The sequence below is a fragment of the Musca autumnalis genome, unplaced genomic scaffold, assembly GCF_047663935.1.
Source record: "Musca autumnalis isolate F117 unplaced genomic scaffold, ASM4766393v1 scaffold_1, whole genome shotgun sequence".
NCBI classification, from domain to species: domain Eukaryota; kingdom Metazoa; phylum Arthropoda; class Insecta; order Diptera; family Muscidae; genus Musca; species Musca autumnalis.
Genome location: NW_027411644.1, coordinates 133,623,461 through 133,646,706, shown reverse-complemented (window position 1 = coordinate 133,646,706; position 23,246 = coordinate 133,623,461). Strand labels below are relative to the sequence as shown.

The 23,246-nt window shown below is 32.7% G+C and overlaps 2 protein-coding genes across 50 annotated transcripts in view; one reads left to right on the top strand and one right to left on the bottom strand.

Moving 5' to 3' along the window:
* Positions 1–23,246, top strand: part of bt (projectin protein bent) — a 242,254-nt gene that overhangs the window by 105,415 nt on the left and 113,593 nt on the right. The window lies entirely within an intron of this gene.
* Positions 14,601–15,413, bottom strand: LOC141386650 (uncharacterized). Its single transcript, XM_073955568.1, has 4 exons — positions 15,293–15,413; positions 15,050–15,220; positions 14,791–14,940; positions 14,601–14,722 (listed from the first exon to the last, which is right to left on the bottom strand). The coding sequence occupies exons 1-4, from the start codon at positions 15,411–15,413 to the stop codon at positions 14,697–14,699; spliced, it is 468 nt and encodes a 155-aa protein (XP_073811669.1). The 3' UTR covers positions 14,601–14,696.

Here is a 23,246-nt window from a genome sequence, read left to right as displayed (position 1 = left end):
GTAAAAATTAATAGTAAACATTTCCAGTTTGAACGTATAAACGCGGACTAAATAGACTGATTTTGGTACTTTTAATTTGCTAATGATAATATCATTTACATAAGATTTGTACCAATACATGTTAAAAATCCACATACGTTTGAATTTTTAGAGTAAAAATTAGAAAAAAATCGCTGGAACCAATTAAAAAATTCTTCACACAAACTTGTGAAAACCTGTGTTTCGATTTGCGTTGTCTCGCACCAACCATTAACGCAAATCGAGGTACAAGTGTAATAATCTTTAATTGGGAAGTCAACATAAAATGATTTTTCCGCAAAATCGATTTTGTTCTGAGTTAGGGGTAAATGAGCGATTTATACCTTTTCAATCCAATTAAAATCATGTCAAAGATCGCGTCTCAAACCTTGACAAATTTACTGAAGACCTACAAATTTAAGCGTAGCGTGCGAAATTCGAGGTAATGGTATTACATATAATGCTGACGAGAATTTGATAGAAGTTTTTTGAAATATTTGAAGTTCCATTAATGCAGGTGCTCCTTGTGTCAGATCCGTACATCGGCTGAAAAATCGAACCAACACTAAGGAACTGAACACTCCCGATGATGTTATAATTGTTAATTTGTTGTCGCAGTAAATATTACATTAACGAAAATATATTCAGCACCAACTATATATCAGCTTTTACAAGAAACATAGTTATATGGGCTTTATAATTATCATTGGTTTCGTGGATTTTTTAAACACTAAAAGAAAAACAAAACATGCTAGCTTTTGTTAAATATATATCTGGAAATATATTATACGAATTATGTATTATATTTACATGTGAAAATCCCGAATATATGATGAAAATTTTATAGTAATTTTTAATTAAATTTCCATTAAAAATAAATATGAGAGAACTTGACGTAAAATTCACTTAAAATTTTTTTTGGTATTTAAAATTTACAACTGTCATACAGGTATCTTTAAGCCCCACATGCTTTTACTCTTTTGATTATAAAATATAATATAATTATATGTCTAAATGGCAGTTTTATAGGTTAGCAAATTTCTAGAGACGTTTATTTTAATTTGATTATTTAAATTTTATTAAAAATTATATTTGTGTGTGCGATTTATTTATTTTTTGTGGAAATATAGCTTTTTTCTCTTGCATACAAATATGAGTATTAATTGAAAAATATTTGATACTATATTTCAAGTAAAAGAGTCGAGGGATTTTTGCTATCAGAAAGTACATATACAATTAGACAAGTAATGTATTGCCAAAATCAAAATTTTAAAAAATTGCATATTAGTTGTTTGTTGCAACGAATTATATAAAACAATACCTTTTTTCTGCAAATCTCTTGCTATTGGTCCTCAAAACAATATTCCAACAAAATATACAAAGTTTGTTTGCGATTTATACCAAATAACATCAAAAATAAGAATTACCTACTTCATTGGGTGACAATAAAAGTATTGCAATTAGAAAAGAACTTATTATTACGCACTTTTATAAATTTTACGGCTAATAATGGTCTAACAGTATTGAATGTGATAAAGAAGTAGGACAGAAAGTATCAGCTGTGCCGACAGAGATATACCCTCAGCCTCGGACCTAAGAAAAAGAATGCACAGACACAATACTTCTGACGTCTATAGGGTTTTTCTTGCCAATTTCTCAGGAAGTATGGATTTCCCCCAAAAAAATTGTGTGTACATACACAACATGTTGCCAAAATTTTAAAAACTGAAATTGCGCACTTTCCAAACTTTGCATGGGAGGTACCCGAAAGGGTGGTACGATGTAGTCAATATTCTGATATAATTCGAGGCTGTATGAAATAATTCGATGTACAAAAAATCGATTACTCCCTTCGAGGGTTATCTTACGTACTACCCAGTTTTGCTGGTGCCGTCAGGAAGTACGGACTTGCTCCCAGAAAATTTGTACTTTCGTTAACGGACCGCAAGGACAACATACTGAAAAAGTTTCTAAACGATCCGATAGGAGCTCTTAAAATTCACGTTTTCCGAATTTTGTGTGGGATATGTGGCATAATTTGGAAAATGTTACATAATTATTCGTAATTGGTAGAACAAAATTTTGTGAGTTATGTAAAACGTTCGTGAACATGTGTAACTTATATCCCAATCCTAACAGATTTTTGTCAAAATACACACAGACCAGCCAAATTCATTACATTCTGATTCTGAATGAGATCGGGACATAAAATTCATGATTTATACCTATATCGTTGAAATACGTATATAGATGGGGTCTATATATAAATCTGAACCTATTTTTGTCACAATGTGAGAAGACAAACAGCAAGCCGAGAATCCATTACAATCTGATTTTGAAAGCGATCGGATCAAAATTGCGTGAGTCATAACGAAATCGGTGAAGTATATATACCCAGCAAAATGTTCGATGCCAAAGATGTCATTCAATCATGGGACTTGCACCCATCTGGCATGTCATCTTTTAAGCATCTTCATCGATGAATTTTATATGAGCGTGGACCCCAAAAGATGCTATTAATTTTCGGATCCAAAGCATGTCATTTACACATTTGGCATGTCATTTTCACCAACCCTTTGCAATGACATTATCTATTGTAAATAATTAATCTTATATATTTAGAAATTGTGTATAAATAAAAACACAAAATTCATCCCTATTGGCGAAAATATATATATGGGAACTATAGTCAAATCTCAACCGATTCCTATATAATTTGGCAATTTTTTTCTGATTAGAATTTTCCAAATTTCATCATTATTTGCGTGTTTAGTGTGTCAAATATATTAAATCGGGCGAAAATATCTAAAATCTAAAGCGATTTTTGTCAATATCAGTAAGACCGATCAAGGGCCTTAGAAAACGTCTCGTATTAAATTTGAAGGTTATTCAATTAAATTTGACCGAGTTTTTTCAAAATCGGGAAATGATATATATAGGGGCTATATCCAAATCTGAACCGATTTCTTTTTTTCAAAATTGGTAAAACTGATCAGGTGCCTAAGAACATGTCGCATATTAAATTCGAAGTCTATTTAATTAAAATTGACCGAGTTATAGCAAATATATATGGGAGCCTCCGACGTAGAAATGATTTTCGTTCCCATAGGATATTAGCTTATGCTACACATTTTTTAATTTTTGAATAAAATTTTAAACTGTTTTAAATTTGTCAAGAACTATGTATGTATGTATGTAAAGTATTTGGAGAAAGTATTACAGAACATTATTTAACTACATTGGTATACTTATTGTCCAACATATTTGAAAGTATAAAAATAATGAACACTTTAGACTTTTTGAGCAATTTTCAGCATAGTTGTTGTTAAGTTTTAAGGTGTTGTTTAAGCGTTTATTCCTAATTTTAGGCTGACTGTAAGTGTTACTTAGTTCAGAACAAGATGTTTATTTGTATTTATTGAACGTTTGCAACACATCACGTCCAATACTTTGGCATATAAACAACATCTAGAAAATACATTCTTGCGATATTTTTTTTTTGTAAATTTTTGATAAGAGCAATTTAACAATAAAAGATAAAATCTTTACTTAATGTTTGTGGTTTTAAATTTTTGTATATAGCCTCTAACACGTTTTTGTAATGAACTATTTTGAACATCTTAACAATTACAAATTCTTTATTATGTTTGAAATTTGAAAAAAATATATATCAACCATTTTTATGATATAATTCTGTTCCAACGTAGTGTCGCCCGTTGAGATTATTTGAAACTGGTCTCTTGCCTATTGTACAAAAAAGGATTTTTCTGTCGTATTTTTATGTTTTGTTCGACCTTTCGAATGATAATAAAATCAAGATTATCGATTACTCATTGAATTGTATTTTAGAAAGTACTCTCAATGGATGCATATTTCTAGAAATGTTCCTTTTTCCTTCTTCGGAAAAGGACTTTGTGACGACAAACGAAATTAAAAAAAACTGGTCGGAAACTGATTCTTCTTCTTCAAAAACTCAACAAGTATCAGTCAGGTTTTGCGGACAGGAATATACCCTGAGCCTGTGTGAACTGAAACTTTCATCTATGGACAGATCGAAAAACGGCTACACAACCAAACTCCCTTAACCCAAAGCTATGTATTAGGAGATTTATCAGAATTGTGTAACCATTTTCGGACGTATGAACTTGCCAACATTTTATCATTGATTACAAGTGTTGCGGAGAAGGTACCTGAAGAAATGGATCGCACCAACATTGGTTATTTTGGAAGTAGATATTGTTTTGCGAGTCATTCCTCTTAAAAGATGTTGCGCCCACCAGACATTTCAGTTTTTCACAGTATTATTTTCAGCTTTTTTTCAGGAAATATGGACTTGCCCACGAAAAATATAATACCGCTCTAAAATACCTTCAGTAAAAATTTCTAAGGTTCTTCGAACAGACCTTAAACTGTATTAAACAACTATTGTGAAGATTTGTGAGAGATGTACCCAATGTGGTCCATTTTCGAGCTAAAAGTAAGTTTGGACAAAATATTACTAAATCCAAATGGAACAAATCTGTTGCTCCATTCAAGAAAAATCGCACATACCGCTTTAGCTAAAATTTTTGACATTTGGGGGGGAAATACCAGAAGGAGTAGACCGAAAATCACCATCTGCGAACTTTATATAAGGCTGGCAGAAATATTGCGATAAATAAAGTTTGGACCAACGCAGTATCCGGTTCGAAAGTTGTCGTGCGCACCACAGATTACAGATTTCGGGCCATTTTCTCTGGAAGTATGGACTTGCTCCTGAAAAAACTTGTACTCTAGTAATAGGGGACCCGATAACGCTTTTTGCAAAAAAGCAAAGCGTTTCCCGAGAGTTTTTTTGTTTATTAATTTATTTATTTCATATTTTTACTTATAATAAATTAGTAGCATAAAGGAAGTGAAGCTACTACTGAAGTCTTAAGCTTACACAGGTGTATTTACTATTCATCCAGAGAGGTCTTAAACTGCACTTCTCTGAAAAATTTTGAAGTATGTACTCTATGGAAGGTTATCGATAGAGTGGATCGATCTTGTCCATATTCGAAGTTGATCAAAATTTGGACAAAATATCACGCTGAGAGTATAAAAAATTTATATTGGAAAAAATTGTGTTTATGGATTTTTGCTAAAAGAATGTATAAATGTATAGACCTTGGATTGGGCGCCAGAATTTAATTTTAAAATAACTCAAGACTGGTTGCCAGAGTTTTCCTAGTTCCTGATCAATTAATTAGAAGATCCACGATAGGAAACCAGAATTTCGATAAGAATTGTATTGTACGTCAAACATAGTCTGTTGACAGATGCACAATTGGGCGACAGAATTTGTCATTTACATACCCGCGATTTCATCATGGATAGACTCACTATTGCTCAGCATTAGTTCTCTATAAAAAAACACTATCAGCCTTCCGAAATTCTTTGTGATCAGATCTACGATTGAACACCAAAATATATTTAGGGAAATAACTATAATTGGTTTCTTTATGACAATAACAACGATTGAATTTCCGAAGTAGACCATATTCTGACACGGCAGGGTGATAAAAGATAAAAAAGAAGACACGTGTCTCGGCGTTTTTTCCTAATTTTTAACTGTAAATATAAAAAATGGATAACGCCATGATATCCAAACGTTCCCTCTGATTAAATCAATTCTCTACTAATCCCATTTTCCTTCCAAAAATTACTAAATAAAATTGGAGTGGAAACTTGAAGCCGTGATTTTGAAATTTTGTGATGTAGGAAACAAAGAAAGGGTCCTCAACATTCCATGTAAACAAAAAAAAAAAAAAAATAAATGTTAAGATATTTCTAAGCTTTCCCGATTGTATTGTCTTACCGAAGTGACATCACTGAATTACCTAACATTCACTGTAGTTGTGAGTTATTTGATAAATGATACACCCAAAAATATATGTGATTATTAATACATCCATTATTGTGAACATATATAAACTCTGATATGTTGTCAAAAAAGTTCTGAAAACAATGTGAAATTGGGAAGAAGTCTTACCTCATTTTAATTAAAACATAGTAATAAAAATTAGTTAATCAGTAATATAAGCCTAAAATAAGGTTTACATCATTGCTAAATAAGAAATTTTCACTAACATGAATTTTTAACATTTTGGTCAGATGGGCACCCCCCCCCCCCCCCGAAATGAAATCCTGGCTACGTCCCTGATGGGAGCTATATACAAATCTGAACCGATATGGACCAAAGTAGGAATTTTTCATTCCAATGTCCTCTTATGTACTTGTACAAATGTTCATCAACATAGGTCTGCTCATTATATTTTTCTCCACGTTTACAAGGAAGCGGCAACACTGTGCGTCGTGGTGGGTATTAAGACAGATAAGTAAACGCAGATGGCCATATTAACAATAAACAATGACGAATCGGCCAAAAACAAGTATGCAAAGAATGCATATTTAACTCAAAATGTATTGTCCTCTCTGAAAAGTATTGGAAAGGCTTAATTTTTATTAATTATCTATCCAATTATCATCTACTATCATAATAAAACCTGAAAAGTATGCCAAACCCAAATATTGGGATTCAACACCTACTGGAGAAGCTGGAATACCGTATGTTTGGATACCAAGCAAAATAGTATGCCAAATCGGGATCATAAGAAAATATTTAATAGTAATTATTCTGAAAGTCAGTAAAAGGAATCCAGAAAGTTCAAACTATTTCAAATACCAGTATTCCAAAGGCCAAATCATCACATATTAAATTAATCTTATTTGTGTAAATTGCTAGTGTAATATAATTACACTAAATTGATAAATACTTCGGGCCAAAATCCTGATATCTGCCCTAATAAAATTATTGGGTCCATTTTAAGAAAAAAAAACTCGAAAAAGATCGCTCAACGAAAGACCAAGATTACATTACATTACAGTGTAACATGCCGGGCCTTAATTTTAGCTCGTTAGCTCGTTGAAGCTCCAATGTATGTCCAAAGCTAATAGACAACTCATTAAGGAACACAGCTTTGGTAATTCTCCAAGAAACCATAGATTTGGTAATGTTTGCAATTCTTTATTTATCACCCCAAAGTAGGAGGTAATTCTTGTTTTGGACAGTATTTGTTATAAGTCGTACATAAACTTTGCGTATTCTGACGGTCCAATAGCAAGAGATTTCCATAAAAACCGTATAGTTTTTATATAATTTGTTGCCACAAAAGAACAATAAATATGGTTCTTCTACAATTTTAGTTGTTGCAAACACATCAGTTGCCTAACTGTGTGTGGTTCAAATCACTCAGAATTTACATACATATGTTTTATTTGAAAACCACAGAAATATACACATCGTGCTTTCCTTTATTAGCCGAATGTTTGTTAGATTTTTGTGCAACAAATGTATTGTGTAAACAAAATTAAATTTCTCCTGTGCGACATTTTTGGAATGAGAAGATCGAAGTTTTAGAAGTATGCACAGCGGATCCACCCATTGGCCAAAAATAAAAAAATTAATGTCAAATTTTTGGCACAACATCTGGCAACTCTAACAGCTATGACATGGACCTTTTTAAAAATATATTAGTTTTTGTTTCATTCGAACGCGATCTTCTTAAGAATAGCTTCAAAATTCGGAACATTTAACTAATATTTTTTGTTGTGTGTACAACCTATATTTTAAGTGCAAGTAAATATATTCAAAATATCGCGAAACTAAAACGCATAGCAAAATTGTATAGTGGATTTTGAAGGAGGAGTTAATAGCTTAATTTTTTTAAAAAAAAATAGTGTTTTAGCGTGTTGTGGAATTCTAGTTAGCTGCATATTTTCTTAGTGTATTTCGTAATGCCAATTCGATCATATACTTAAATTTGACCTAAGCTTTTAGCCAAGATGCCCACCAGTGCCCACCTCGGGAATAATTTTCCAAAGTAGGTCATGGGTTTAAGATTATTCAGTATTAAAATCAGCTGCCATCTATTGCCAGACTATAAATGGTGGGTCGCTGACTAAAGCTGCCCTAGAATAGGTTATCTGTTATCTGACCACGTACATTAACATAATTGGCGTCAGTGGCAAGATCAGTGTTTTATTCTTCCAAATTTGTCTTACGTTGGCTGTACGAGCCTTCCAGGAAGAACGGTATAAGATCTACATATATTAAAAATTTTACCAATTTTCAGACCAAAATGTTGATTTTTTAATCCGCTAAATTGGTTGGATTTTATGTTGTTTTGGAGATTGTTTTGTTTCCCCAAGCCTATTTTTGCATCATAAGATAATCGGGACCTTTGTTCATGTCATTTTGTATTAACAGCATAAAATAATTCTTACCGTATGCCCCCTCCAGAGGGGAAAGGGGGGAGAATGTTACGCTCGTGGTTTCTGAAAACACTCTTCGCAGCAGCACAAAGCTGTAACCGGCGCATTGGCTTGATTTTTACACTCTAAATATTTTTGGCCACTTTCTCCACACAAGTGGATCCACTGTGGTATGCTACAAAAATTTTAATTATTTTTGAAAGTTCATCAATAAATTATACAATAATAATAAATTATACAATACATAAAATTGGCATAGATTCACTACACAAATGTCCTTCCAGGACAAATTTTACAAAACACTGCCTTACCTCGCACTAATAGAGAGGAATATGGCAAGTTCAAACTATACGTTAACAGCCTTTATTGACATACAAGGTGTCTTTTATAACGTTAAGCTTGAATCCATCCATAATGCACTCTCCAAATTAGGTATTTCCCCCTACACTGATCAATTGCATAAACGAAATGTTCAGTAGCAGGACAATCAACTCAAATATCTAAATATAAAATAGATCACACCACAAATTGCCGTTCTATTGTATATGCTTTAAAAACCACCAATTAACGTGGAAAAGGAATGTCGAAGAACGTACCATTTTGAAAACAAAAACTGTTTTTGAAATGGAAATTATCCTTGCCCGAATGATCTTTTGCCTATTATTGACTATTAAAATTTATATTCCATTTAAATAGTGAAAAAGGTCGCGCACAAACCACTTCTAATTATCGCTCATTTCTGTGGTTTTCAAACAAAACGACATAAGTCGACTTATGTAAATTTTGAGTTATTAATGCCACGTAGTTGTACTTTTTGAGAGCTTTCCATATCACTTTTCAGTTTTTGAAAAAGACGTTCCGTTACTGATATATCTTTTAGCAAAACAACTTAAGTGGCTATTTTATATTACTTTTCTGTTTTTGTGTAGTTTACTCCCTAACACAAGTCTTGTTGCGCAATTTTTATGAAAAAGGAGATCCATGGGCCAAAAAACAGAACAGAAGAAACAGAAGAACTGCTGATTGTTCATTGAACTACTAAAGTACATAATTGTGATGTAATGAATAAATAAATACATACAAATTCATCAATTTCTAAAGGCGTTTAATATATCTATAACGAATAATTTAATTTGTAATACCGCCCACTATTTTCAAATAAACCTACAATAAGCGTGCCGTAAAAGGAATTTGTGATTTGAAAAATTTCAAAACATAAACAAATGTTCTCTTTTTAAATTGTGTGTGAGCAAATTGAAACACACCGACATCAGAAAGGCACCCTTTGAACACCTCTGTTTTAGTTTATATTCGTCTTCGATCGTTATTTGACAATCGCCTACAAAAACTTATAATATTTTTGAAATAGAATTATTTTATTAACATTTTTATCAAATGTTTTTTCTTTTATTTCTACGAAGATACGGTAATAATTTGTAAAAAAAATTCACCGAAAAACAACACAATTGTACATGTGTTTTCCATGTCCTCCCTCTTTTTCATAGAAAACAACATAAGTATAAATGTGTCATTTTGTGCAAGAAATAAAACGCACTCGCAAAGATACGTTTTTAAAAAAAAAATAATAAAAATACGTCTATAAAAAAATTTTGAACCTTTTTATTCCTAACGTTTGTTTTTGGCATGTTCTATGAATATGAAAGCAAAAACCAAAACAAAATCATCGATATGTAGCAAATATTACAAAAATATTGTTTTCGCTTAGACTTACATACGAGTATGTCGTTTTCCACGAAACCCACAGATTTACTCGAAGAGTATTACATACATCTCAAATAATCAAGTATCGAGAAAAACGCGTTTTAAGTTGTCGATTGAAATTTGACTTCCCAACTTAGAAATATTATTACACACAAAAAAATAAAATAAGCACCGGGACATCTTTTACAAAGAGCTAGCTAGATATCAGTGCTAAATTTCAGTGGAAGTTGTTAAAACTCTCGTCGTAATGTTGTCTTACATTTCCTGTATAAGTACAAGTACGACTTCTAAACAATTGGTGTTGTACCTAGCTCATAACGTCGTTCAGACTCTGCAATAAAAAGGAAGTCTCAATCATCGAGCTAAAAATAGAATCGGACTACACTATTTGGTATTGTAAAAGTTCCCTTGTCTGTTCTTAATCTGACACAGAATGAAATAAATCAAATCTCGCTTCTCGAATTTTGAACAAAAAGTCCGAAAAGAACAGGAACAAGAATCTGAAAAGAAAGAAGTAACGACTTTTAGAATGAAAATGTTATAACTTAAAAATAAATTAATGACGCATAAATGATATTTAAAAAGTCTCTCCTCTCTTTTCGTTACGTTTGATTCTCCAGATATCGTAAAAAGCAAATCGCTTTGTAGATCCCCACGTAGCGATATCATTTCTTCCCGAAATAAAAGAGTAAAAATTTCCAAAATTTTGTTATAAAATTGAAAGTAATTTACGAACAAGAAATTCGTAAAGGAGTGCGGTTGGAGTCCATGTCAAAATCTGAACTGATTTTGGGAAGATAATAGAAAAAAATTTTGTAATATGAAATAAAATCAGTTGCGGAGAGCTAAGGAAGTGAAATCTGTTGCGGTACAGCGACGGTGATAAATTGCAATTTTGTATATAAGTTTTTTGCTGATAAATTAGTTGTAATTATTTCAGGTATTCGTTTGAATTAATAAGAGTTTTGTTTGTCATGAAAATCATATTAAAATACAGCAGTTTTCATTTTCCAAACGAGACATGAAAATTTCATGCCAAAGCATTGGTGAAAATGACATGTCAAAGCATTGGTGAAAATGACATGTCAATGCATTGGTTAAAATGACATGACAAAGCAGTGGTAAAAATGACATGTCAATGCATTGGTTAAAATGTCATCTTTTAGGGGTCACGCTCATATAAAATTCACGAGTTAAATTATAAAAAGATGACATGCCAGATAACTTGCACCCATGATTAAATAGCATCCTTGGCATCGAACATTTTACTGGTTAGATAAAAACTCGTCAAAATATGATACAGGGATACGAGGTTGTAAAAGAGCCATAACCCTAATATACATACGTATGGCTCCAAGATGTAAATGAGAACAGGAGGAGGCGTCTAAAGCGATACGATTGCGATACAATATACGGATCTCATGCAGATCAAACTAAAATTTTAGTGTCTTCCAAGCTGAGATCTACGCAACAAAAAAAAAGCAGAGTTGATTACAAAAACAAACATTGTTCCACAACATCCCATACGGGACAAGGAAGACTTCTCTCATATCAATGAGTGCACCCCGATTCATATTAGATCAATGATATGGGACCTACAGTTTATCGCCGAGTCCGAAAGGCGTGTCCTACGACACCACTTGTAGAAAAGTTTTACATGGCTGAGATACTCAGGAAATGTTGTCAACATTACTGGGGGGTATTTTGCCACCGATGAAAATTTGATATTGCCTAGTCGGGGAATCGAACCCACGACCTTTTGCGTGCAAGGCGGATGTGCATACCACTGCACCACGGTGGCACCCATAGCAGAGTTGGTTAGTAACATTAAAAGGGACATAGCTGGACCGGTGACATCTACATGGATAATCACTAAAATCATTTAAGTCCCACTCTATCAATCCTACCGCCATTTTGGACTGCAAGAATATTTTGGGAAGTGTTAAAATCCATTATACGATAAAGTTTTTAAAGTATTATTATTTGTTATAATATAAACGTATCTTGACTGTAAGTTTTGATATATAAATGATAATAGTCTTGTTTTTAACATGTTGTAAAATGCCAATACTTGTAATACCTTTAATACGCACTAAGTAGTACGTTAATAAAGTATTACAAATATTGGCTTGATTATGGTCGTTGTGGAGGTAATATATGGTGGGATATTTGTTTTGATTCAAAGGTAGAAAGGCCCGACAATGTCATTCCGACATTCCGAAGGCATTTACCGTTTGCCTGGTTATCGGAAATGAATGGACTTAGCAGTAGGCGAAATATGTGACGAAAATAATCGATATGGGTCTTTTAAATGGGAACTTTCCATGAAGATCTATAGTCAGTAGCCTTGAAACATAGAAACATACGGGCCTGAGTGGGTAAATGTAAAATTACTTATAAACTTGTATATTCGATGAAAAATGCATTAAATGCACTTAATATATTAAAATAAATTTGTGTAGTTATTGTTATTTTGTCACCAAGGAGCCACATAGTGCAGTTGTTGCTATAAAAACCCCAATGATTTAGCCTAAACGGCATTTTTGTAGGGGGTATTTATTCTATCTGTGCCACTATACGTGTTGTAAATGATGTGATACAAAAAAATACCACTGAAACAACATGAAATAATTAATTTTAGAATTTCAGAATGTTCTGAAGAATTGCTAAGAATATTATTTGGAAGATTTTAGCAAAAGACTACTTGGTTCAACTCTCAATCGTTTAGCTGATACCGACCAGAATTCTAGAAAATATGTAAAATTGTCTATATTTGATCGATTTTGATGCCCTAAATAGAGTTTTTGTTATGTGGTCTGTTCAACAGTTCTACTAGTTTAGGGCTACAATATTGCTAAAGACAGCAAGGCCAAATTCCTGTTCCTTTCTGAGACAAAGGTCCAATAGATGGAGAAAAAATGTATTTTTAGCCCGGTTTAGATGAGGCCATAAAATCCGAATTGGATCTGACAGGACAAAACCCAACTCAAAGTTGTTTGCGTTTTCAGTGAGGCATAGTGTAATAGGTCCATTCGGTGTAAAAGTTCCCGCCCAGGAAGCCATTTTTAAAGTCTTTATTTATTTGTCTTTTATTTATTTGTTATTATTTTTCACTAACATTGGCCTTTTGGCTCAATGAATAAGAACACAACTCACGGCATTTTTGCCAGAATTACTTTTTCAGTGAACTGCTTTATGTCAGAATATTACGGCAATTTGGGCATTGACATCTAAGTCAGTACATTATTGCAAATATTAATAATAATGAAAGAGTAATATTTACGTAATAAACATAAAAGAATTATAACTATAAAAATGAATAGTAATAATATCATTTTACATAATAATGGTAATATTGGTAACTCCCGTTAACTTTCTAGAGCAGTTAAACTAGACTGATTTATGCGATTAGGATAAATTTGTGCTCTGTAGTTTCTGCATGGTAAAATTTCCTTTTATTTAGAGCTCTGGTGATTGATTCCAAAATCCATGTCTCTGCAATTCTCCCGAAATTGTAGGGACGTGGTTTTTGCCGTCTGCACCTTTAGCTCAGTGAAACATGAGATGATACCGTTGCGTTGCGCTGGTACGATCATATCTCTATGTCGTGAATTTTGTACACTATTTATTTGTGCTTTCAATTAATTTTCTCGATAAATAATTATTTTACATGTTTTGATATTAATAATATAATGAATAATTTGGGTGATGTAATTCATAATAGCCAAAAACTTTGATCTCAGTTTAATAATTTGAGTTCGGATTTAAAATTTGCTCATTACAACATTCAAAGCTTCTGTGTCAATCCGTCCTCTATAAAGTTTTCGGAAATTAGAAATATTATTAGGACAGTGACTTGGATATTGTGGGGATTTTTGAAACGTGGCTTAAGACTAGCATTTCTTCCAATTGTGTTTCTATTAATGGATTCAACTGTTGTCGTAACGATCGTCTAAACCATACACTGAAAGAAAAAGCTACATAATATGAATGAAATCCTACGTTGTATCAATGAAATTTGTCATTGATTTTGAGCCTACGTAGAGCTTCATTGAATAAATGAAAAAAGTTTCATTGAGTTTCATTGAAGTAAAATTAACGAAATTGTTCATTAATGCAATGAAACTCCTTCATTTATACAATGAAACTTCTTCATTGATGCAATGAAACTTTTTCATTAATGCAATGAAATTCCTTCATTCATCCAATGAAACTTCTTCATTGATGCAATGAAACTTTTTCATTAATGCAATGAAACTCCTTCATTAATGCAATGAAACTTCTTCATTGATGCAATGAAACTTTTTCATTAATGCAATGAAACTCCTTCATTCATGCAATGAAACTTCTTCATTTATGTAATGAGACTTTTCCGTTAATGCAATGAAACTTTTTCATTATTGCAATGAAAGTCCTTCATTGATACGTTCATTCTTGTAATGACACTTCTTCATTTATGCAATGAAGCCTTACGTTGGTTCAAAATCAATGACACATTTCATTGATACAACGTAGAATTTCATTCATATTATGAAGTCATTTCATACTCACGTAATGAACAAAAATGAAGTCAATGCTAAATATCTTTATTTCATTTTATTGCAATTAGTTTTGACCATTAATACAACAAGTCATATTTAATACCTCAGGTATTAAGCACATTAATGATAGTATTGGGCGTTGTCATCTGTAAGTAAAATTGAAACAATAAACAAATTGCTAACAAATTGACTGGTTTTCTAAACAATAACTTACCTCCAACTTTTGTCGCTGAGTCATCCCCTGTGTACGTCCACGATGTTAGGATACAGCATTTTTTTCTTAAGGGAGTAGTGCTTCTTTGGCCACGGACAGTCTCCGTAATTCCACTGATCATTGGATTTGCTATTTTTATCTCCATTGCAACTATGAATGAAAATTAAAAAAGTAAATAAACGAACACATAAAATCTACAAAAAATATTTTAACCAATATTTTAATTTTCATTTTACATTATTAAACACTTCATACTTACTTTCAGCGAAGGTTATTATCCTTTTGAGCGTTGTCATCTGTAAGCAAAATTGAAAACTATAAAACAATTTCGTCGTTGGGCAGAAAACTATACAACATTTTTTTTCTAAGTAAGAGATGCTGGTAACAGTTTCTCCGCCATTCCACTCATCTTTAGATTTTCTATTGAATGCTTCCATTACAAGAACAATATATATGAAAATTCACTTAAAAGAACAACTGAACACCTAAAAATAATATTTACATTTTCTTTTCATGTTAAACACCACAGTTTTTAAATTTGGAAACACCAGACGTAAAATAACTTTTTCTTCATCCACACTTGACTGTGGTTTAGCGAAAACTAAAACAATGTTCTTGAACATTGTTTGTGGTAGCTAAGAAAGCGGTGGTTGCTTTGACAACACGTGTTTTTTCTGCTTGTTAAATACACACACACAACCACAAATGGAATTCAATGAACGAAAATACAAACCACAAAGAACTGAGAAGAGCATTCTTTTTTATGTGGATGAATATTTATGTATACCAACGCCAATCGGCGACGGTAGCGAATTTTTGTACAGTTGATGTCGTTTCTGCTAGTTTTGGCAAATATTCATACACACATAGTTATGTATGTGATTCTATACATATGTAAGTAGCCAATATATAAATGTGTTCTTTTTATGATTGCCAAAAATTTAATTTGTTTAATAAAGACAAAATAATTAGAAGACAAATTTTATAACTTAACAGATTTACAAGGAATACAAAACGCAAAAAGGAATTTCAAAAATGTTTCATTTATTTAATGAATGAAATCTTTCATTTATCTAATGAAACTCTTTCCTTTATTTAATGAAACTGTTTCATTAATTTTTAAAGCAAACCAAACCCATCGAATATATACATTTTTCGCCTTTTTTTAAAAAGATGTTTGCGTACTATTGTTTTTAGCCTATTCTATTTAGTTTGAATTCAAAACATACACATTTTTCTTAAATTTATAGAAATTAAAAGTTTCATTGCATCAATGAAATCCGTTTCGTTTATACAATGAAACCAAAAATCATTGAATTTTAAATAACGTAAAGTTTCATTGCATGAATGAAACATTTCATTATATTAATGGAACGTTTCATATCATCAATGAAAAATAATCAATGAAACCCGTTCATTCATACAACGAAGCATTTTTCTTTCAGTGTAGAGGCGGTGGAGTCGCGTTATATGTATCCAAATCCCTATCTTATAAAATTTTTTATAGCGGCAGTAATTATGGCATTGTTGAATGCTTGTTTGCCGAGGTCTTATGTGGGACGGATACTGTTTTGGTGGGTGTAGTTTATTTACCTCACGGTGACTTTGAGGCATTCGAGAAAGGTGTTTTAAGTCTGTTGCTCAGGTATACTAAAATTATTATAAGGGTGATTATAACAAAAAATTATTAGATCCCGATGTTGCCTCCTCCGTTAGACAAGCTTGTATAAGAATGAACATGTCAATTAGGCATAACTCAATACCTACACATTTTGACGTCGCTCACAAATCGACGTCCCTTTTAGATTTCTTTTTGTTGTCTGTTCCTGATATTATATTACTTTCTGATCAGGTTATATGCCCATCAATTTCTAAACATGCGCTGATATACTTTGGGATTAAATTACCTGTTACGCGTGAGTTGGCATATTATGAGTTCTATGACTATTGTAGTGTGAGTAATGACTCACTACAAACGAAAATAAATTCCTTTGACTTTTCTGGCATGTGGCGTACGTCAAATGTTAACGCTCAGCTTACTATATTCATGTCTGGTTTGTCTCACATTTATTCTGCCGTCCCTTTGAAAAGGCGAAGAGTTCAGTCAATTTCTGATAACTGGTATAACTGCCCTAATATTGATTATTACACTTCTATTAGAGACTTAGCGTTCAAAGCTTTTCAAGAAAATAGTACGGAGGAGAACTGGAAGATCTACTGCAAAGCTAGGAACAGAACAAAAACGTTTGTGAGGAAATATAAAAAAGAAGCTCATGCAGCATCCTTTCTGGAGACGGGTAATGGAAAATCTCTATGGCAAAAAATTTGGAGAAATGATTTACTAGATAATACTCCAGATAGATGTACCTCTTTGGATGTTGACGCTGATCAATTGAATAACACTTTTGTTTCTAACTAATTGGATGATACATTATGCAATAACATTCAGTCATTTTCTGATTGTATTAATGGTTTCTCCTTTCGGACTATATCTCTTGATGAATTGTTTTTGGCTGTCTCCTCGATCAAGTCTAACGTGGCCGGCAATGATGGATACCCGCTAAAGTTTTTAAAAACAGTTTTGCCTCTTATTAGTGTTGACTTCCTTCAACTTGTGAATACCATAGTTACCCAGCAAAATGTTTGTAGCCAAAGAAGTAGTTAAATCATGAGTGCAAGTGATTTCGGACTACATCTTTTTACGTGAAAGAAGTCATGATTTTTACAAGGGCATGGTGCAGTGAGGATACTGTCTAATTTACTTCTTAAGCACACATTTTGCATTAGTTCTTTGTAGTGAATAAATCACAACAACATATGATTCAACTACTTCTTTGGCTACAAACAAAGATGTAGTTCGAAATCACTTTTATTATTTTTTGTATACAAATTACTTTTTATGGATGCAAACATAGTGCTGTTATTATAATTAACAAGAAACAAATTATGTTCTTTGTCGTTTTAAGTTTTTTTTTTTTTGCAAAATTTTGAAATTTCTAAAATGTGAAAAATTTATGAAATGGATTCAAATCGGACATTGTCAAAATGTGAAGAACGGACTGCATTTTTCATGACTCTGCGTGGACTGCTTCAAAAAAAGCTATTCAATCACTACTTCAAAAGGAACAACTTCAAATAAATTTTGCTGGGTACATTAGATCAATAGTTAACGTTAGACCAATATCTATATTACCCATATTAGGTAAGTTAGTAGAGCATGTCTTTAAACGTCAACTTTCGCAACACATTGAAACATTAAGCCTTCCCACCGATTTTCAGTGCGCCTTTCGTGGGCATAGAAGTACTGCAACCTTGCTTCTTGGTCTCACCGACTCCATTAGAAGGTCGTTTAATGATCATAGTCAATTTGTCTTTATCTCTATTGATATGGAAAAAGCCTTTGACCGATTGGACTATGGCACACTTTTACATAAACTGAATTCGCAGTATCGGCTTCAAGGTATCGCTTGTCGTTTGATTGCCTCATATCTAAGAAATAGAAAACAGTATGTATACCTTAATGGTGTTGCTTCCACTGTACTCCCTGTAAAAAGTGGTGTGCCCCTAGGTTCGGTGATTGGGCCATTACTGTTTATGCTGTATATCAATGATCTCTTTTCCTCATTGAACCTTTATTGCTCACCATACATATCTGTTTGCGGATGATGTTCAAATTTTATTCACGAGTAACATAGACTCGCCTGATGTTTTACAAGCAAAGATTAATTATACTCTTTCTTCGGTTAAGAAACTATCGGTTAACCCTTCCAAAACCAAAGCAATGCTCTTTTCCTCGCACACTTTAGTTGTGAAATACAAGGGTATATCAATTGATTTTGTAGACAGAATGGAATGTCTCGGTGTCATTTTGGACAATAAGTTGGACTTCACTTATCACATTGATCGAGTAGCCTCACGTACTAACTTTGCTTTACGCCAACTTTACAATTGCGACTTGGTTTTACCTCGTGGCATTAACAAGACTTTAATTCACGCTTTAGTCATGCCTAACATACTATATTGTCTTGAGCTGTATTCCGGAACTACCTCATCCAGACTGAAACTTGTTAAGCCTTCAACAATGCTATGCGTTATCTATATTCCACCAAACGCTTTTCACACATAACACCTTTTGCAATAGATTTTTTAGGATGCACTTTTGATGATCTGATTAATCTTCGGTGCCTCCTTCTTTTTTATAAGGTTTGTAAATTCCAGTATCCTTGTTTCCTTGCGACTTCCTTTACATTTGCTCGATTTACACGATCTACTAGCCTCAAAATCCCTCGTTTGGATGGACGAATGGATAAATCGTTTTAAGTTAGAGTTTCTCGTCTCTTCAATTCCCTTCCCAATAATCTAAAAATGTTCAATTTATCTATTTCTACTTTTCGAAAGCGCTTTCTTCTATACATTAGATTAAGATATGAGTAATATCTCACGTAACTTGTATTTATATATGAATTTGTATACACTATTTATATTACTATATTTGGGAGTAGGAACTCTTCTTATGAATATTGTAAAACCAATTGGCCTTAAGGCTTACTTTACAAAATGTTTCAATAAATAAATAAATAAATAAATAAACTAATAAATATATAAATTAATAAATGATTGTATTCATTATTACATTCAATATTTAAGAACGAAATAACGTCAATGGAAAAATTTGCTTGCTGTCGGTGCAAGATTTATAATATTTATATATTTATTTTATTTTTTATTTTATTTAACAACCGAACATTAATTCAAAGCCATCGGGCCAAAAAAGATGAATTAAATTATAACAATTCATTGCATGTTATCACTATCACTACATTAATGCGATAATAACATTAAACATTTTTCGTGCTGCATGTCATAGCATGGAACCTTTTTTATGAAATTTTGCTAGGATAATTTCCTTTTTTGGACAACCTAACGTATATACATTACATATATACTTTATGCAGAATTTTTTTATTTTTGTACTTTTTCATCGTATTCTGTAATACAAAAAATCTTATAGGCCATAAGTATATTACAATATATTTACATATATCAATTCAAATAACCCTTAATCTAAATTATTTCTACAATTGTATAAACAGCATCAACTTACAACATATTACCTAAACAGTAAATATAAATATAAAGAACCCTTCAGTTAGCCATGAATGAACTTTTTTTGAATGAATGTTATTAACTTATTCCGGTATTGGTTACAGCTATAACTAAATAACTTTAATTCTGGAGGTAAATCAAATGGGCAATACTTATAACAGGGGAGTTATCATAAATAGAAGAATGGCTAAGAGGAATATAGTAACCGATTTCTTTGCGAATGTAAAAAGCTAAATCTCTGCGCTAAATGTAAAGGCTTTTGAGTTTTCAAAACTTTGTAGTATAATAGTAAATTACTTACTTTTAAATAGTTGGTAAATGAACATGTTAAAAACATTTTTACATAGGGTGTGATATGGTTGTATTGATAAATAATATTTCCTTCTTGGCTCTGCAATATATTAAAACGTTTCACCATATAAACATATCTTACAATTTTGTTAACAAGCACTCTTATCTTATCGTGATTCGCCGCTGAGGTACATGAATATACCTCCATGCTGAAGCTCACTTGTGACATAAGTAATGCATGAGCAATAATATACCTAACATAGCAGGACAAGAACTAGAACAAGAACCTTAGAATATATGTTATTTACATGGTAATCAAAACTAAGTTTGGAATCTAGAATAACTCCTAGGATCTTGATTCTGTCGACTAAAGATACCTCGCTACCGTACATATCTACCACAATGGTTTCAGTATGTCTAAAATCGAATCTTACTACCTTAGATTTCGATACATTTAGTAGAAAATTATTGCTTGAAACCCAATATTGAATTTGGGACATAATTTCGTTCACTGATTGTTGTAAATGATCGACCGACTTATGGTGAAAAATAATTTGAATATCGTCTGCAAAGGCTTACATAGAACATATTTCCGTTTCAAATCTGTCAAAAATGTCATTCAAGTACATGGTAAACAGCAGAGGTCCCAAAACGGAACCCTGAGCCACGCCAGATTTAACAAACCGTGTACTGGAGTCCCTTTCTTTAAAAGTAACAAATTGCTTTCTCCCTTCCAAGTAAGATCTCAACAATGAACATGCAGAATTGGAGAAATAATACATAGTTCTTAATTTGTGTACCAATAATCTATGACTCACACGATCAAAGGCTTTGGATAAGTCTACTGACACTAAACACAAATCTCCCCCTTATCTACATACTCTCTAATTGCTTCTGTTATTCCCAGAAGTGAAGCAGGCACACTACAGCCATTGCGAAATCCTGTCTGATGATCATTCAGCAGATTGGATTGCTGTAAATATGCCGAAATATGCGACTTAATGACATGCTCAAAAACTTTCCCAATTATTGGTAGCATACTTATTGGCCTCAAATTGTCACATTCAAAAGAGTTCTCGGACTTCGGAATGGGTATCACCCTTGCCACCTTCAAGTTCAATGGAAACTTGGAAGTGGTAATAATAAAATTAAATAAATTCAAAATATGTCCACTTAAAAGAGGGAAAATTATTTTTAAAAATTTTAATGGAAGTCCATCTACACCACTAGCATTTGACTTGATATTTGCAAATGCACAATTAAGGTCGTTTATATCTATACAGGAAAACATTAAATTGCCGTCAAAGTCACTAGGCCATATACTATCATTGTCTGTACTAATATCATCAACTAAGCCATCCACAAAAAAATCATTTATTGATGATGCTGAGAAAATCAATGTTAGTCATTCCTTCAGATATGTCAGAGTCCATTTCGTTCCGTAATCTCTTCCAACTTTCCTTTGGGGGTAAGTTTTCAAAAGTAATTGTGGAGTGGATTCTTTTTATTCTCAGTAAAGTTTTCTTGACCTTATTTCTATATTTGCAGAAAACCCTCCACTTTGCAGCAGTAGGGTCCGTGATATATACTTTGTATGCAATATCCCTTAACGAATTTGCGAAGACGATCTTCCTGCTCCGTAGCCAGCTGGAAGACTTTTTCCTTACCTTTACTTCAGAAAAAGGTACTGAGTTTAATAGTTCCCGCATAAGGTTTTCCAGAAATGACGCCTTAAAATCCACATCAATGGAGGCATAAAAAGGGCTGAAGTCGTGTTTAGAGTTGTACTTTTTAGCTTTTTTAGCTGATCGCTCTTTTTAGTTCAGCTCTTTTCAACGAACTAGGTCGTTCTTTTAGTTCAGTAGTTCAATCGTTCGTCGAAAAGTTCTGTCAGTCAGCTGTCTTTTCGTTCTATCGTTCACCGGCTCTGACTCGTTCGCTTGCAAGTTCGTTCATTATACAAACACACATACATATGAATACCGATAAGTTCTTTAACAACAGAAGAATATTTTAAAGAACCTAGCAAAGAAAATAGGTTTGGAGTTTTTGTAATTAAGTTAAAAATAAATGAAAATATTCAAATTATAAAATTACGATGAATAAAGATGTGTGTGGGTAGCTGTGTAAAATTCAAAATGTAAACAAAACTATTACCTTTACAAAGGCAACAGTTAACTCTGACGACGGCGTCACATTATGATACGTGAATGACGTGCTGAATCATTCGTTCTTGAATCGAATCGTTTGATTTGATCGTTCTTTTATCTTTCGGTCAGTGCTCAGTGAGCTACTGAACTATAATGAACTATATCGACTGATCTAGTTCGTACGCTCTTTTCAATGAATCGTTCAATTGAACTAGTTCGTTCGTGAACTATACAACTCTAGTCGTGTTCCATTATTGATGTTGATAATACATTCAAGTCCATCGCAGAATAGTTTCTGAATCGAATATATTTATTTAACATTTCTCTAGGTTGAGGTGAAAATGCGAAAACACCATAGATAAAACTATGAATTTAAAAATGGGCATTGAAACTGTCCCATGGAACTTTCTTGGGCACATCCCGATAACAAAAAGTAGTCGATAAGAGAAGTAGTATTTTACCGAAGGTCGGTATGAGTGGGCACACAATTGTGTTACAGACAAGTTCAATCTGGTGCAGAGTGAGCGAACACATGCCGCTCTAGCAGAATTAAAAAGGTTATTATTAAAGTCCCCAACCAGAATTGTATCCACGTATCTCACTATAAAATCCCCTATTGCTGTCTCAAACGCATCCATATTACCATTAGGAAGATACACAACCCCAACTAAGAAAATGGATTGGCCATACGCTATTTCTATTAATATATTTTCACAATCTTCAACAATGGTATTTTTCGAGATAACTTTATATTTGATAGATTTTGATATATATAGACCTACGCCACCTGCACGGCCAACAGTACGGTCATTTCTGATAAATGTGTAACCGGGTATATTCACAGTTGCACTGGGAATGACAGGTTTTAACCATGTCTCCGTGACAGCAACAATATCAAAACTAGACTCA